Genomic DNA, 14,600 nt, shown 5'->3' with positions numbered 1-14,600 from the left:
ACTCATTAGCTGTGTGACTCTGGGCAAGTCACTTAACCCCATTGCCTAGCCAAGAAAAAGAAAAGAAAGAAAATGTTTGTATGTCTGTTGTTGCTACATATTTGAAGCAAATATCTCTTTGTGGAAGCTATCTTGTATTGTTGTTAAATGGAACCTGGGTGCAAGCCACTGGCCCCTAACAAACAGGGGGAATGTAGCTAGTAGGGGCATGAGCTGAGCCAGGGCCCACTTATTACATTTATAACCTTTGTCTCTTGAAGCATAGTAATATTCCATTACACTCATATGCCACAGTTCGCTTAACTATTTTTCCTAACCAATGGTCATCTACCTTATATTAAGTTCTTTGAGAAGGAAACATTTAATCCCTATTATTCAGCGCTTTAGTCTTTTCTGCCACATCTACTCTCTGCCTCTGCAACCAATATGGCTTGCAATTTCCTTACTTTTTAAACTTAATTGATTTTTTTTTTTATTTTTGTGGGTTTTTTTACACTGTGGTAATTTCTGATCTACCCTAACACTCCCAGTGAACTCTTCTTTGGGACAAAACAATTAAGCAAAACTAATTACTCCTATCCAACTAGCACCTGTTATTGTGCTAGGCTCTGAGGGCAAGAAAAGAAAAATAATGCTTGCCTTCAAGGAGTTTATATTCTGCCACAGATTTCCTGGGCTACATGACCCAAGGCCCATTCCAGCCAACATCCCGCCCAGGCGGCTTCAACCACAGCTCCCAACACAGGTACCTAAGGACTCGTTGGGCATAACCCTCAGGTCTGAGTCCTTCCTAAAGATCCTTTGCTCATGAGCTACCAGAACTCACCATCTACAACCCAGGACTCTCCCAAACACACCAGAAGGCTCACCCACCTCTTCAAGACCCACTGGCCATGTTAGGGTAACCCCAGCTAACTCAGGTCTCTCATAGCCCAGAGCACCAAGCCTCCAGCTCTAACCACCAGGATAAGTATTGATTTCTACATACCACCTCACTTGTAATTAGATGCAATATTCTTCATCTGTAGTCCTCTCCCCACCCCCCCACCCCCCATTCGCTTGGTGTTGATGGAGATGAGGGAAGTATGTTTCATCAACTATCTCTGGAGACCAAAATTAGTCATTAACTTTCATCTGAGTTCAGCTTTCATTGTTTCCATCCACATTGTTCACTTAGTTCCTCTACTTCTACTTTCTTTGCTCTGTATCAATTCATCTCCTTCTCTGTGTCAATTCATAAACTCCTTGAAGGCAAGCATTATTTTTCTTTTCCTGCCCTCAGAGCCTAGCACAATAACAGGTGCTAGTTGGATAGGAGTAATTAGTTTTGCTTAATTGTTTTGATCCAAAGAAGAGTTCACTGGGAGTGTTAGGGTAGATCAGAAATTACCACAGTGTAAAAAAACCCACAAAAATGAAAAAAAAATCAATTAAGTTTAAAAAGTAAGGAAATTGCAAGCCATATTGGTTGCAGAGGCAGAGAGTAGATGTGGCAGAAAAGACTAAAGCGCTGAATAATAGGGATTAAATGTTTCCTTCTCAAAGAACTTAATATAAGGTAGATGACCATTGGTTAGGAAAAATACCCATATTTCTCGCAATTTCTCTTATATAGCTATGACACTCTTTGTGTTCACTAATATTTGGAGTATTACAGTAATGGCAACAATCCAAATTGGTTCCTGTGCTCCTGACCCTATTGGGGTAGCTAGGTGGTATGATGGATAGAGCACTGGGCCTGGAGTCAGGAAGACCTGAGTTCAAATGTGGCCTGACACATACTTGCTAACTGTGTGACCCTGGGCAAGCCACTTAACCCTGTTTGCCTCAGTTTCCTCCTCTGTAAAATGAGCTGGAGAAGAAAATGGTAAACCATTCTAGTATCTTTGACAAGAAAACCTTAAATGGGATCACAACTGAAACAGCTGAACAACAACACGTCCCGGATCTCCCCAAAAGGGATTAATAACTTTCATTCTAGAAATGGTACTCAATGTACAAAATTTATATAAGATAAAGCATAGATGTGTATTCCTTTCACCACTTAAGAAATGCTTAAAATGCCAAATTCATAAGTGCAAATTAACAGATACTTAAAACATAAAAAAGGAATTTGTAACCCTATTACAGTAATCCCTTCCACATTATGACTTTCCCCATCACAGTTTTGATATATCAAGGGTATGCATAAGAAATTAAATGGGAATTTTGGGGGAGTTTTGTGGAAGTCTCAGACAACACACAAAGGCCAGTAGATGACATAGAACCTGTGACCAAATACTTAACCCAAATTTTACAATAAGGTACTGTCAATATCCCATAAAAGAACAAGGAAAAATTCAGACCTTCTCTGGCATGAAAGGAGAGCCAAAAAATTTTACACAGATCCTCCAGACACAGGGGCGCCATGCGCCTAACCCCCATCATGTGGAAGGGATGACCATATATTGTTCTATACAGGAAAGACAATTTTGTGGAACCTGCATTCAGGTCTTCACTGTCTGAGCAACTGACTATTGTCTCCATCCATTGGCCAGCCTGGCATGATACTTTGTGTCCTTTCAGGTGTAGCATTATCCTTTTGGCGGTCATCTCCTTTTCCAAGAGGTGGTATACATCAGGAAACACCTCAATCATCATCTCAGGAGCCCAGGAACCCTCCAAGCCATGAGGCTGGCTAGAAGCATCCAATCTCTGCAGTATTACCATTCTTGTACTTAGAGAAAACAACACAAAACAGCAGAGGTAGTCAGGGTCTTGAGGGCAGTCAGCTAGCTTTCATTAAGCGCCTTACTATGTGCTAGGCACTGTGCTAAGCGCTGGGGATACACAGAAAGGCAAAAGACAGACCCTGCTCTCAAGGAGCTCACAGTCTAACAGAGAGACAACATGCAAACAACTACGTACAAACAGCCTCCACAGAGGACAAATTGGAAATACTCAACACAGGAAAAGGGAAAAGGGAACAGTTTATTGCAGTAAGTGGGACTTTAGTTGAGATTGAAGGAAGCCAGAAGGCAGAGATGAGGAGGGAGAGAGTCCCAGCCATGGAGGCAGTCAGTGAAAACTCTTGGAGTTGGGAGATGGAGTGTCTTATATAAGGAATGGTAAGGAGCCCAGTGTTAGTAAGGATACTGGAAAAATAAGAAGAGGCAGCTAGGTGGCACAGTGCATAGAAAGCTGGGCCTGGAGTCAAGAAGACTCATCTTCATGAGTTCAAATCTGGCTTCAAACACTTACTAGTTGTGTGACCCCAGGCAAGTCACCTGTTTGCCTCAGTTCCTCATTTGTAAAATGAGCTGAAGAAGAAAATGGCAAACCACTCCAGTGTCTTTGCCAAGAAAATCCCAAATGGGGTCATGAAGAGTTGGACATGACTGAAAAATGACTAAACAACAGAAAAAAGAAGCATGGTTATGAAGGCTTTCTAAGCCAAACCAAGGACTTGTTATTTGATCCTGTAGGCAATAGGAAGTTACTGGAGCAGAATGAAAGGAGGGTGGGGTGACATGGTCAGATCTGGACTTTAGGAAGATCAATTTGAGAGTGGAGGAGGGAATGGAGTAGCAAGAGACGAGCAGGGAGACCAACCAGCAGGCTAATTCAAGAGTCCAGGCATGAGGTGAAGAAGGTGGTAGCCAGAGGAGAAAAGGGGGCATATAACAGAGATGCTGTGAAGGTAGAATCAACAGAACTGATTGAATGTGTGTGTGTGTGTGTGTGTGTGTGTGTGTGTGTTTGTGTGTGTGTGTGTGAGAGAGAGAGAGAGAGAGAGAGAGAGAGAGAGAGGTCAAGGATGACTCCTAGGTTTCTAGCCTGTATAACCGGGAGGGTGATGGTGCTCTTGAAAGTACAGAGTGCTTGAAGGGAAAGATAATGAGGTCAGTTTTGGACATGGTGAGTTTATGATATCTTCGGGTTGTCAAATTTGACACGTCTTAAGCTTCAGTCTCAGACTTACTTAGGAAGGCTCATATTCTCTTGCCATGAGCTTGACCATCACTGCTGCTGAGGGCAGGAGATGGAGAGAAATGCTCTAACTCCCATTAATGGATGTCCAAGGGAGATCTAGCAGAGTCTCAAAATGATAGAAGGGTCTTCCACAAGGGTCAATCTCCCATGATGCTCAATGGTGAATCCTCTTTGACATGACCCCCAGTCAGGTGGGAGCACACAGTTGGCTCCAGGAGAAATGCTCCAATCCACTCCTGCAACAAATCAACCAATCAGTAAGCATTTATTAAGCACCTACTATGGGCCAGGTACTCTATCAAGCACTAGATTTATAAAGACAAAACTGAAATAATGTCTGCCTTCAGAGAGGGCCTTCTATCAGGGAAACACATAGAAGTAGATGCCAAGTCTATCCAGAGTAAAGATCAGGTGATTTCTGTGGAGGAGGCATCAGCAGCATGGGAGATGAGGAAAGGCTTCACTTCTGTTCAGCTTTGAAGGAATCTAGCGATTCTAAGAACAGTAGGTAAAGAGGGAGTGTATTCCAGGCATGGGCACACCGAAGACTGAAGATGGGACATCGAATGTGAGGAACCCTTAAAGGAGAGTAATATATGACGAGTTTGACAAGTCAGGCTAGACCCAATTGTGAATCTGATCCTTGAGGCATCGGGAAGCTAGTGGAGCTTCTCAAGCAGAGAAGCAACATGGTCAGACCCGTTCATGAAGGATGTCACTGTAGCCACATCAGGGAGTAGGGAGAGGCTAAAAGCACACCCTGATCTAACCATGTCACCTCCCCCGTCAGTGAGTGTCAGCTTCTGCCTATGACCTCTGAGTTCCACTCCAAATTCCTTTTTTCAGCACTTAAAGTCCTTCTCAATCTGGCTGAGCCTACTTTTCCAGGCTTATTTCACATAACTCCAAGTCTTAGGTATTGAGTTCCAATACTCGACATCCCATTCTCTGTCTCAGAGCCTTTCCATTCCCAGTCCCCAGCCTTTGCAAAGGCTATCCCCCACTGCAGAACACACTCCCTCCTCCCTTCCCTAGGTCCCTTTAAGATTTAGTTCAAAAAGGCCTTTCCTGATTCTTAGTGGTTTGTTTGCCTTTCTTTGTATCTCCAGAGCTTAGCACAGTGCCTTGCATACAGTAGGTGCTTAATAAATGCTTGTTGATTTGACCTGACCTTCTCCAAAGTACTCAGGATTTATTGATCTGTATATATGTTTACTATCAATAAAATGCATGCAGCTAAGTGGAGAAGGGGATAGAGAGCTGGGACTGGAGTCTGAAAACCTGGGTTTGGATCCTCTCTCTGACATTTACTGGCTGTGTGACCTAGGGGAGGTCATTTAACCTCTGTCTGACCCAGTTTCTTCAACTGTAAAATGAGGATAAAAATACCACCTATCTCCTAGAGTTGTTGTGAGTCTCAAATGAGATAATATTAGGAAAGTGCTTAGCACAGTACCTAGCACATAGTAGGCATTTAATAAATGCTTTTTTTCCTTTCTGGAGGGCAGAGTTATGTCTTTGCAAGGGAGAACCACTTGAGATTATTAGGGTGGGTAAGTGAGTGGGGTGATTTGTGCTTTAGGAATCAATCTATAAACATTTATTAAGCGATTATGTTGTGCCAAGCACTGTGCTAAGTGCTTCGGATACAGAGGAAAGTAAAAACATGGTCTTGCCCTCAAGGAGCTAACAGTCTAATGGGAGAGAAGATGCATAATTCTGGTATAAATGGGATATAATCTCAGAGAGAAGGTACCGGAAGATGGGATTTAGGAGTATCAATTTGTGAGCTGGGTGGAAAATGGACTGGAATCAAGTCACGTCAACAAACATTTATCATTGAAGGATGGATGGATGAATGTATGGATGATGAATCAATGCCCTTCGTAGGTAGGATGATGCATTAGAAACACCAATGGGCTGGGGCGGGGGGAGGGGGGGTCTCAATCTCAGTTCGGCCAGGACCAACTGTGACTTTTGGAAAGTCACTTCCCTTCGCTTCCCTCGGCCTCAGTTTCCTTCTCTGTAGAATGCATGGGTTGGATAAGGAGCTGGCTGAACTCGGGGTGGTGGGATGGGGGGTGGTGGGGTGGGGGGCGTCGGGGCTGGGGCGCGGGTCTGCAGGGGGCAGCAGGGAGCCGGCCTTGGGCACCCGGAAGGGCTCCGCCCCCGGCCCGCCCCGGCCCGCCCCGTCCAGCCCGAGCTGGCCGGCAGGGAGGCAGGCAGCCGCGGGGAGCTGTGCCGCAGCTGAGGACGCTAAGAGCGCAGAGCTGAGGGTGGACAGACGGACGGCACCCCCCCCCCCCGCCGCCCCGCGCCCCGGCGCCCCCATGGCGGCCTCCGAGCGCCGCGCTTTCGCGCACAAGATCAACAGGTAACCGCTGGGCCCCCGACTTCCCAGGCACCCAGTATCCCCGGGCTCCTTCGGACGGGGGGCGGGGCGGCGGTCGAGCCCCCGCCACGTGCCCGCAGCCCCGCCTCCTTCTCTTGGGGGGTCCACAGCCGTGCGCCCCTTCTTGGGTCTGTGGCGGCGTGCGGGCGGCTGGAGCTGGGGGTCGGTACGATTGCGCCCTACCCTTTCCTCCATGCCGTCTGGTTCCTGGGGCCAGGAAGCCGCCGCCCTCCCACCCCCAGCCGCCGCCCCCTCAGGCCCCCAATTGTCCCCGAGTCGCAGGAGGAAACGGGCCAGTCCCTCTGTCCGTCCGCCAGCTTGGCCAGCAGCGCGCCCTACCCCGGGTCCATCCCTTGGTCCGGCCTTCCCCGTTCTCATGCTCCCATTTCCTGCTCCCTTTCCTCCCGAGCCCGTCCTGGAGGGAGGGACAGAGGAGGGTAGTCTCTGCACCGCCCGGAGCACGGGGACCAGCTGGGAGTGGGGGGAAGGGAAGGCGTTTCCAGTGCCTTCCTTGCCCGTCTCTGCACCCTCCTTAGGTCAGGAATGAGCCCCGCTGTTCCCCTAAGACTTAGAGGCGGCTTACACACACACATACACACACACACTCACACTCACTCTCTCTCTCTCTCTCTCTCTCTCTCACACACACCCCACACACCCCCCCCCAGCGTCGCTGGGGAGGGGCTTGGGGTCTGTGGGCCCGCCGGAGGCTGGAGGAAAGTGGAGAGATTGACAGTTTGGGAAGTGGCTGCAGCTAGGGAAGGAGGCATGGCCCCGTTCTTGTCCCTTTATCTGCCCCTCAGTGGGTCTCCCTTTCTTTTCCCTCCTTGGAATCCTGGCCTTTGCTTTCAGTCTCAAGTTGCCCAACCCAGTGCAGAGGAGGAGGAAGGTGGAGTCTGGTGATTCCAAAAGTTGCCGGGACCTTGATATCAGCGATGGGCTAACCTCTGACCCCTCGATGGGATGGGATGGGCAAAACTTCCCTGGCTAGACTGAGCCCCTCCTTGAGCCAGGACTTTGGAGAGAGCTCCCCCACACTCTTCCCTTCAGAGACGCATCTTTCGGCTTCCCTCCACCTCCAACTAGTACTAGTACTGGTGGAAAAGGTGATACACCAAGGTCCCCAGCTTCTGGGTCCCAGTTTTGGGGACAGACGGGCAGAGAAGGAGGTGAGCCAGGCCCACCCATTAGGAACTGACTTCACAGTCTGAGGGACACGGAAGAAGCCAGCTCTTCATCTTACAGAACTCATAGTCTTGGGAAAGCCCCAGAAAGAGCTGACCTGGGCCCTACCCCCAGGAAGCACACAAGTGGGGAGGGGCAGAAGGAGCCCTTTGGGTGAGAGGGAAAGAACAGACCTAGCCCCTCCTCATAGTCTGGGGGAAGAGACCAGCCTCTGGGACAGGATGCTGTGATCTAGCAGTCCTCAATGAGGCTCAGGCAGTGAGGGGGGATGGGGAGGGAGGCTGTGTCAGGACCAGCTGGCCAGCATGGGGGGTGGGGAATAGGGGGAAGGGGAGCAACACAGACTACAGTCACCAGCTGCTTCCCAGAGGGGTCTGGGCACCAGGCACCAGGGGGTACAAAAAGCCTGCAGTGTGCAGGGTGCTCATGGACACAAGGTCTTATGTCTCCAATGTCCCTGGGGGCTGAGGCAGGAAACAGATATTAGTATGAGCGCATGGAGAGTTACATTTCATTTTCTTTTACTCTTCTCTCTCCCTCTTGGTCTCAAGTGCTCTCTGCCCCATCCCTAAGAATATACAGTTGTGGCTTGACTTAGGGTAAGAAGGAAGCCTTTTCTACCCTCCTGAAGCTTAACAGAAAATGCTGATATGAAAATGATCAACAAAGATCTTGGGGTCCCATTGGACAGCAAGCCACATAGCATGAAAAATCAGATCCCTTTAACTCTTTCTCTCCTCACTGACCTGTTGGCCTGTTCCACACTTGGAGCCTTCAGAAACTCATTTTCCTTCAGATCTTACAAAGGACCTCAAGGCCGTGTAGTTTAAGCCCTGTGTTTTGCAGGTGAGGAAGTGGACCCAGAGAAGTTAATTGACTTGTCCAAAGTCACACAGCTAGCAAGTAGCAGAAGTCCACGGGTGTTTATTTAGCTCCCTGTGTCCCCAGCCTCCAACCCCCAGCCTCTGGAACAGGGTAAAAAGATCAGAGAAAGAGAAAGAACAGCAAACATTCATTAAGCATCTCCTATGTGCCAGGCACTGGGGGTACAAAGACAAAAATGAAAGCACTCCTGCCCTCAAAGGGCTTACATTTTATATGGAAAAACAAAGTGTACACATGTAAGCAAATCAGATCTGGATAGAAAATAAATCTAAAATCCTTTGGCTGTAGAAAACACTAGCAGCCTTGGTGATGAAGAAAGGGCTTGTGTAGGGAATGGTGCCTGAGCTTGGAAGGAAGCTGGGTAGTCTAGGACTGGGGAGGAGAAGGTTGAGGTCCAGCATGGGGGAACTACTATGTCAAGATGACACAAACTGGGGATGGAATATCTTGGGTGAGAAGCACACGGTGGGCAGGCCGGTTTGACTGAAACCAAGTGTGTGAAGGGGAGTAATGAGGGATAAACTTGGAAAGGTGGGTTGGGAGCCAGGTTGTGGAAGGGCTTTAAATGCCAAACAGGGGAGTCTCAATGTGATCCTGGGGATAATAGGGAGCCACTGAAACTTATTGAGCAAAGGAGTGATGTGCTTTAAGAAGAATCACTTTGGCAGCTGGATGGAGGATGGATTGCTAAGGAGAGAGAGTGGAGGCAGGGAGACGAGTTTGGCTGTTACTGAAGTCCAGGGGAGAGCCAGTGAGGGACTGGAGTAGAAGCTAGGGCCAGAACCGTAGATCTGGGAGTCGGCTACTTGGGGATAATCATGAACTGATGGAAGCTGATGAGCCTCACTGAGAGAATGTGGAAAGAGAAGAGAGCTGAGCTCTGGACAGAGCCTTGGGGTTGGTCAGAGTGGGAGCAGAGCCCACCCTTGGAGGGAGTGGGGAGGTGGGAGACATGTGGATGATGGTCTGGTAAAGGAGAACTGACAAGAATGCATTAGACATGCAGCAAGAGAACCAATCAGGAGCAGTGTCACAAAAACCCAGAGAGAGAAAAAAAGCATGGAGGGGTGGGTAAGTAGAGGTGAATGCTGAAGAACAGCTAGCATTTAGACTAGACGGGGCTTTAAGGTTGCTAAAACAATTTATATGTGTTAACCCACTGATCCTCACAACAACCTTGGGAGGTAAGTGCTGTTATTTCCCCCTTTTTACAGATAGGGAAACTGAGGCAAACAGGTTAGGTGACTTGGCCAGGATCACACAGCAAGGGAGTGTCTGAGGCAAGATTCATTCCTGACTTCCAGCCCAATAGCTTATCCACTCCTCCATCTAGCAGCCTGGGATAAAGACTGAAATAAGCCCCTGGGATTTGGCAAATGAGAGGTCATTGGTGGCCTAGGAGAGAGAGACAGCAGTCTCAATTAAATGGTGACTTCGGAAGGCTGGGAGTGAGAGAAGTGGAGGCAGGGAGTCTAGACGGTTGTTCCCCCCCCAACCCCCCCCCCAGTAGTTTTACCGTGAAAGGGAGGAGATGTAACTTGAGGAGATGGTAGGGTCAAAAGAAGGCTACATTTTTGGAAACGCCTGAGCCAGTGGTTGCCCTGAGGAGCTGGGGTCACAAGATCCCCAACCTGAGAGGTGGCAGGGGCCTTAGGGGGAAGCTGTGGTCCAACACCATTCATTTTGGAGATAAGGGAACTGAAGTTTACTGACCTGGGCCAAATTACACAGGTAGAGAGGAGGTCAGATTCTCATACACACACACACCCCCACACACCCACACCCCCCCATGTGACTTACTGAGTGTGCCATGCCCTTTACAAATATTATCTCTTTTGACCCTCACAATAATTCTGAAGGTGGCTGTTATTATTATCCCCACTTTACAGATGTGCAATCTGAGACAGAGGTTAAGTGACTTGCCCAGGGTCACACAGCTAGTAAAACTGAGGCCAGATTTGAACTTAGATCTTATTGAATCCAGGCCTGGGTGTGATATGGGATGGCTGCCCTCTTATCTCTATAATTAACCCCTTCCTTCTTTAAAAAAAAAAGTTATTTTTTATTCTGGATTCAATCATTAACAAACATGAAACAGAAACTTCCAGTGGTTTCCCATTGGCTCAGGAATAAAATATAAACTCCTTAGTCTGGCATTTTCAAGCCCTCCTCGACAAACATGAAAATTTGAATATCCAAAGAACAAAAAAAGAAGATTGTAGTATCTGAACCTGTGAACCTCTATGACCCACAGTTTTTTAAAGTACATATTAAATTTTACATGGTAGTAATAAAATTGCCCTGTTTGGGTCTCCTTCTGACCATTTTGGTTTCTTTTATGTATTTTTAAATATGTAATTGATGCTCTTTCTTCCTTCCCTCCCTCCCTCTCTTTTCTTTCTTTCATCTTTACTTCCTCTCTTTTCAATCTTCCTTCTTCCCCTCCCTCCTCCCTTACTTCTCTCTCAATTCTTTCTTACTTCCATCTTTCCCTCCCTCCTCCCTTCTCTTTTCCTTCCTTCTTTCCTTCCTTCCCTCTCTTTTCCTTCCCTCCTTTTCTTCCTTTCCTCTCTTTTCCTTCCTTCCCTCCTTCCTTTCTTTTCTTCCATCTTTCTCTTTTCCTTCTTTCCTTCCCTCCGTCCTTCCTTCTTTCACTTTCTCTCTTTCTCCTCCTTCCCTTCCTTCCTTCCATCTCTACCATGACCCACCTCACCCCCTCTTTGCACGTACCACAGCCCCTCACCCGTTGATTCTTCTAAGAGCCTCCTGCCCAGTCTCCCAATTCCCAGTCTGTCCCCTCTCTGATCCAGCCTCCACCCAGCTGCCAGAATTCTCTTCCTAGGGCTCACTACCATGCCAATTCCCCTTCTCAGAAACTTGCAGTGGTTCCCCATTGGCTCAAGAATAAAATACAAACTGCTTAGTGTGGCATTTGGAGGCCTCCGTGACCTGGCTTACACCCACCTTTCCAGCTTTCCGTGGTACCAGCCCTTGTCACAAAGGCCTCCATCAATTCCTTTTCTCACTCCCTCCCCCCCCCACCTTGTAAATTACTTTGTATCCACTTCCTTGAGTACATGGTGTATCCGCAGTGCAATATACTAAGTGCCAACAAACTAAGTAATAGGGAATCACAGTTTCATGTACAGTCTTCTTTTTCTGTTCACTGTGTATATGGAAATGCCCATTTTATTGAGTAAGTTTAGATTTTTAAAAATTAAAAATAAATAAATCAAATAAAGAGCATAAACTCCTTGAGGGGGGTACAGTTTTCAATTTTGTCCTTGTGGAAGAATGGATAAATAGAGAATTACCCTTGGAGCTGGAAAGACCTGGGTTCAAATGCTGCCTCAGACACATGACCTGGGTGTGTGTGTGACCCTGGGTGAATCAGTGACCTCTAGGTCACTGCTCTAGCATCTCTTTAGGACCTAATTGCATAAAAGATGGACACCTCCTTTGGTTGGGGGAGTTTCGTCATTGGGATGTTCCTAAATCATTGATATTGCAGGTCTAAGACCTATCCCCAGCACCATGCTGGCACATAGTGGGAGCTTTAATAGGCATTTGTTGAATTTTTGAACTTGTCCTTCTAGTCTAACTGGAATGCTCCCCATTCCCTGAAATGGAGACTCCATCTGCATTTGTATGGGTGGTCCTCCCTGCCTGGAATGAGCTCCCTGCTTATCTCCATCTCTTTTTCCAAATGGGGTTAAGTATTTTATTTCTTCATCTGTTAATCTAGGCAATTTATATTTTTGTAAATATTCATTCATTTCACTAAGATTGTCAAATTTATTGGCATACAGTTGGGCAAAATAGCTCTTAATTATTGTTCTGATTTCCTTTTCATTTCATCTCCATCTCTAGAAGCCTTGTGTGCCTATAAGGCTGAATTCAGGTGCCATTTCTTCCGTATGTATCCCCCCTTCCCCCAGGTGCTAACACTCCTGCTTGCATCCTCCATTTTGCTTGTATCAGGCTGATTTCTTATCTATTTCTCTCTAGAGAGAGAGGTAAGCTCCCTGCAGACAGGGGCTGTTTTAGTCCTTGTGATTGTTCCCTCAACTCCTAGTCCAGTGTCTGGGACACTGTAGGCACTTGATAGAATGCTTGATTGATTTGATGAATTGAATTAAGAGATAAGAGAAAAAGGCTTACAGTTGGGCTTTTTAATTGACAGATGGGAGGGTGCTGCAGATACAGATGCTACAGATTCTTAAGCCCACTATTTGTGTAAGTGGCCCATGCTATTCTTGTGGAAAAGATGGAGAGATAGGAGCCAGCTGATGAATTGAAACTGATTTGGACCCACGGAGTAGCTAGGAATGGTTCTAGGGCAAATTGAAGGTGGTCTTCAAGGGGGTGCCCCAGGAATCTGTTTTTGATCCTGATTTTTAATGTTGTTGTGGTGGTTGTTTTTAAAAATCAGCAACTTGGATAAAGGTGTAGGTGGCACAAGGCTTAGATTTGCAGGTCACATAAAGCTAAGAGTGATCAGGGAATGAGAGTCAGGATCTAAAAAGATCATGGTCAAATGGAAGAAGAAACATAATAGAGACAAATGTAAAATCTTAGACTGGGATTCAAAAAAAGATTCCCCCGAGTACAAGATGTGTAAAGTGTGGCTATACCACAAGAAGATCTGGGGGTTTTAGTGGACCAGAAGCTCACTGAAAGTGTCTGTAGTACGATAGGATAGCATGTAGGATATGTAGGATATGATAGGATATATCCTCTTAGGCCATATTGAGAAGCTGAGCTTTCTGTAACATGAAAGTGATCATCCTGCCCTAACCAGACCACATCAGAGACTTTGTGACTAGTTCCGCATGCCACATGTTAGGAAGGTCATTGGTCCTCTGGACATGAGAGGAAGGCGATCTTGATGGTGAAGGCTCTTGAGTTTAGTGGGGATCAGCTGAAGGAACCTGGGAATGTTTAGCATGGAGAAGAGAAAATTCAAGGGGACCATAGATTGGCAGTCTTCAAGTATTTGAAAAATTGAGGAGGAAATTGCTTTGGTCTGTTTGGCCCCAAAAAGGCAGAGTTAGAGACAGTAGGGAAAGCCACAAAAGGGCTAACTTGGGCTTGATATCAGGGAAAACTTCTTAATAATGAGAGCTTTCCCAAAAGGGAACAGGCTGCCTCTGTCCGTGTCAGTCTCCCTTTCTTTGGAGGTCTTCATGCAAAGGCTTCTGGGGTACATCGGTGGAGAGACTGTTTTTCAGTGATGGGTTGAACTAAATGGGCACCGAGTTTCCTTTCAGTTCTGAAATCCTGTGGCTGTGAAATCTATAGCTAGGGAGTGGGAAGATGGTGACCCAGTGAAAGAGAGTGAGAAGGAGGGGTCAGACAGGTAAGAGGAGAGAATTCTGAGAATGCATCATAGAAACCAAGGGAAGAGAGGGTTTCCAGAAGGAGAGGGTAGTCAGCAGGGCTAAATGCTACAGAAAGGTCAAGAAAGTTGAGGATTGGGAAAAGATCATTGGATTTAGCAATGAAGAAATCATTGGTGACCTCTGAGAGACCAGTTTCAGTAGAGCAGAGCCCAGTGTATTGTCTTACCAGCATTAGGCCCCAGAGTCCATTGCCTGTCTCTCAGCCAGCAGCAGAGGCCAGGAGCCATCAGTCTGTCCATGGGTGAGAAGTGCCCCCAGCTCATTAGCCCTTTGCCAGTGTCTGCCATCAGTCAGCAGATAGCAGTGATCAGAAGCTGTGTCTACACTCGAGGGGAAGGGGGGAAGAGTGTTAAGAGGCCAGCCCTAATGGAGAACACTAGGTGGAAAATGTCAGCTTCTGTTCTGGGACTCTGAGCTTGGTACCTCCCCCATCCGCACTTGGCCCACCTCAGTCCCAGCTCTTGGGGCTGATGGGAAAAGAACTTGGAGAGCTGGGAACAGCAAAGGGAGCTTGGAGCATGGAGGGTTGGAGGTAGGGTTGGGGGGGGGGAGAGGTCCAACCAGCAGGAGCTTGCAGGTCACTAGGCCAGAGAACCAGATTCTCAGGCCCCAGTGGAAGGCAGGGCAATCCTGATGTTCCCTGAAAGCCTCATTTTGGTGGAATCTCGGTAAACCCCTCCCCATCCTGTCTTGGCCTGTGTTTGGATAAAAACATTCGTGTGTGTGTGTGTGTGTGTGTGTGTGTGTGTGTGTGTGTGTGTGTG

The 14,600-nt window shown here is 47.3% G+C and overlaps 1 protein-coding gene across 7 annotated transcripts in view; it reads left to right on the top strand.

Annotated features, from left to right (window-relative positions):
* The first annotated feature begins 6,288 nt into the window (after window positions 1-6,288).
* Window positions 6,289-14,600, top strand: part of DOCK6 (dedicator of cytokinesis 6) — a 56,414-nt gene continuing 48,102 nt past the window's right edge. For all 7 annotated transcript variants that reach the window (XM_027850883.1, XM_027850885.1, XM_027850884.1 and 4 more), the window contains exon 1: window positions 6,289-6,346. In XM_027850883.1, coding sequence (XP_027706684.1) covers window positions 6,303-6,346 — 44 coding nt within the window. In that variant the 5' untranslated portion in view covers window positions 6,289-6,302. The remainder of the gene's footprint in view (window positions 6,347-14,600) is intronic.

The sequence above is a fragment of the Vombatus ursinus genome, unplaced genomic scaffold, assembly GCF_900497805.2.
Source record: "Vombatus ursinus unplaced genomic scaffold, bare-nosed wombat genome assembly UNPS02009173.1, whole genome shotgun sequence".
In the NCBI taxonomy this organism is placed as follows: Eukaryota; Metazoa; Chordata; class Mammalia; order Diprotodontia; family Vombatidae; genus Vombatus; species Vombatus ursinus.
Note: the sequence above shows the minus strand (reverse complement) of the source record. Positions and strands in the feature narration are given on the sequence as shown.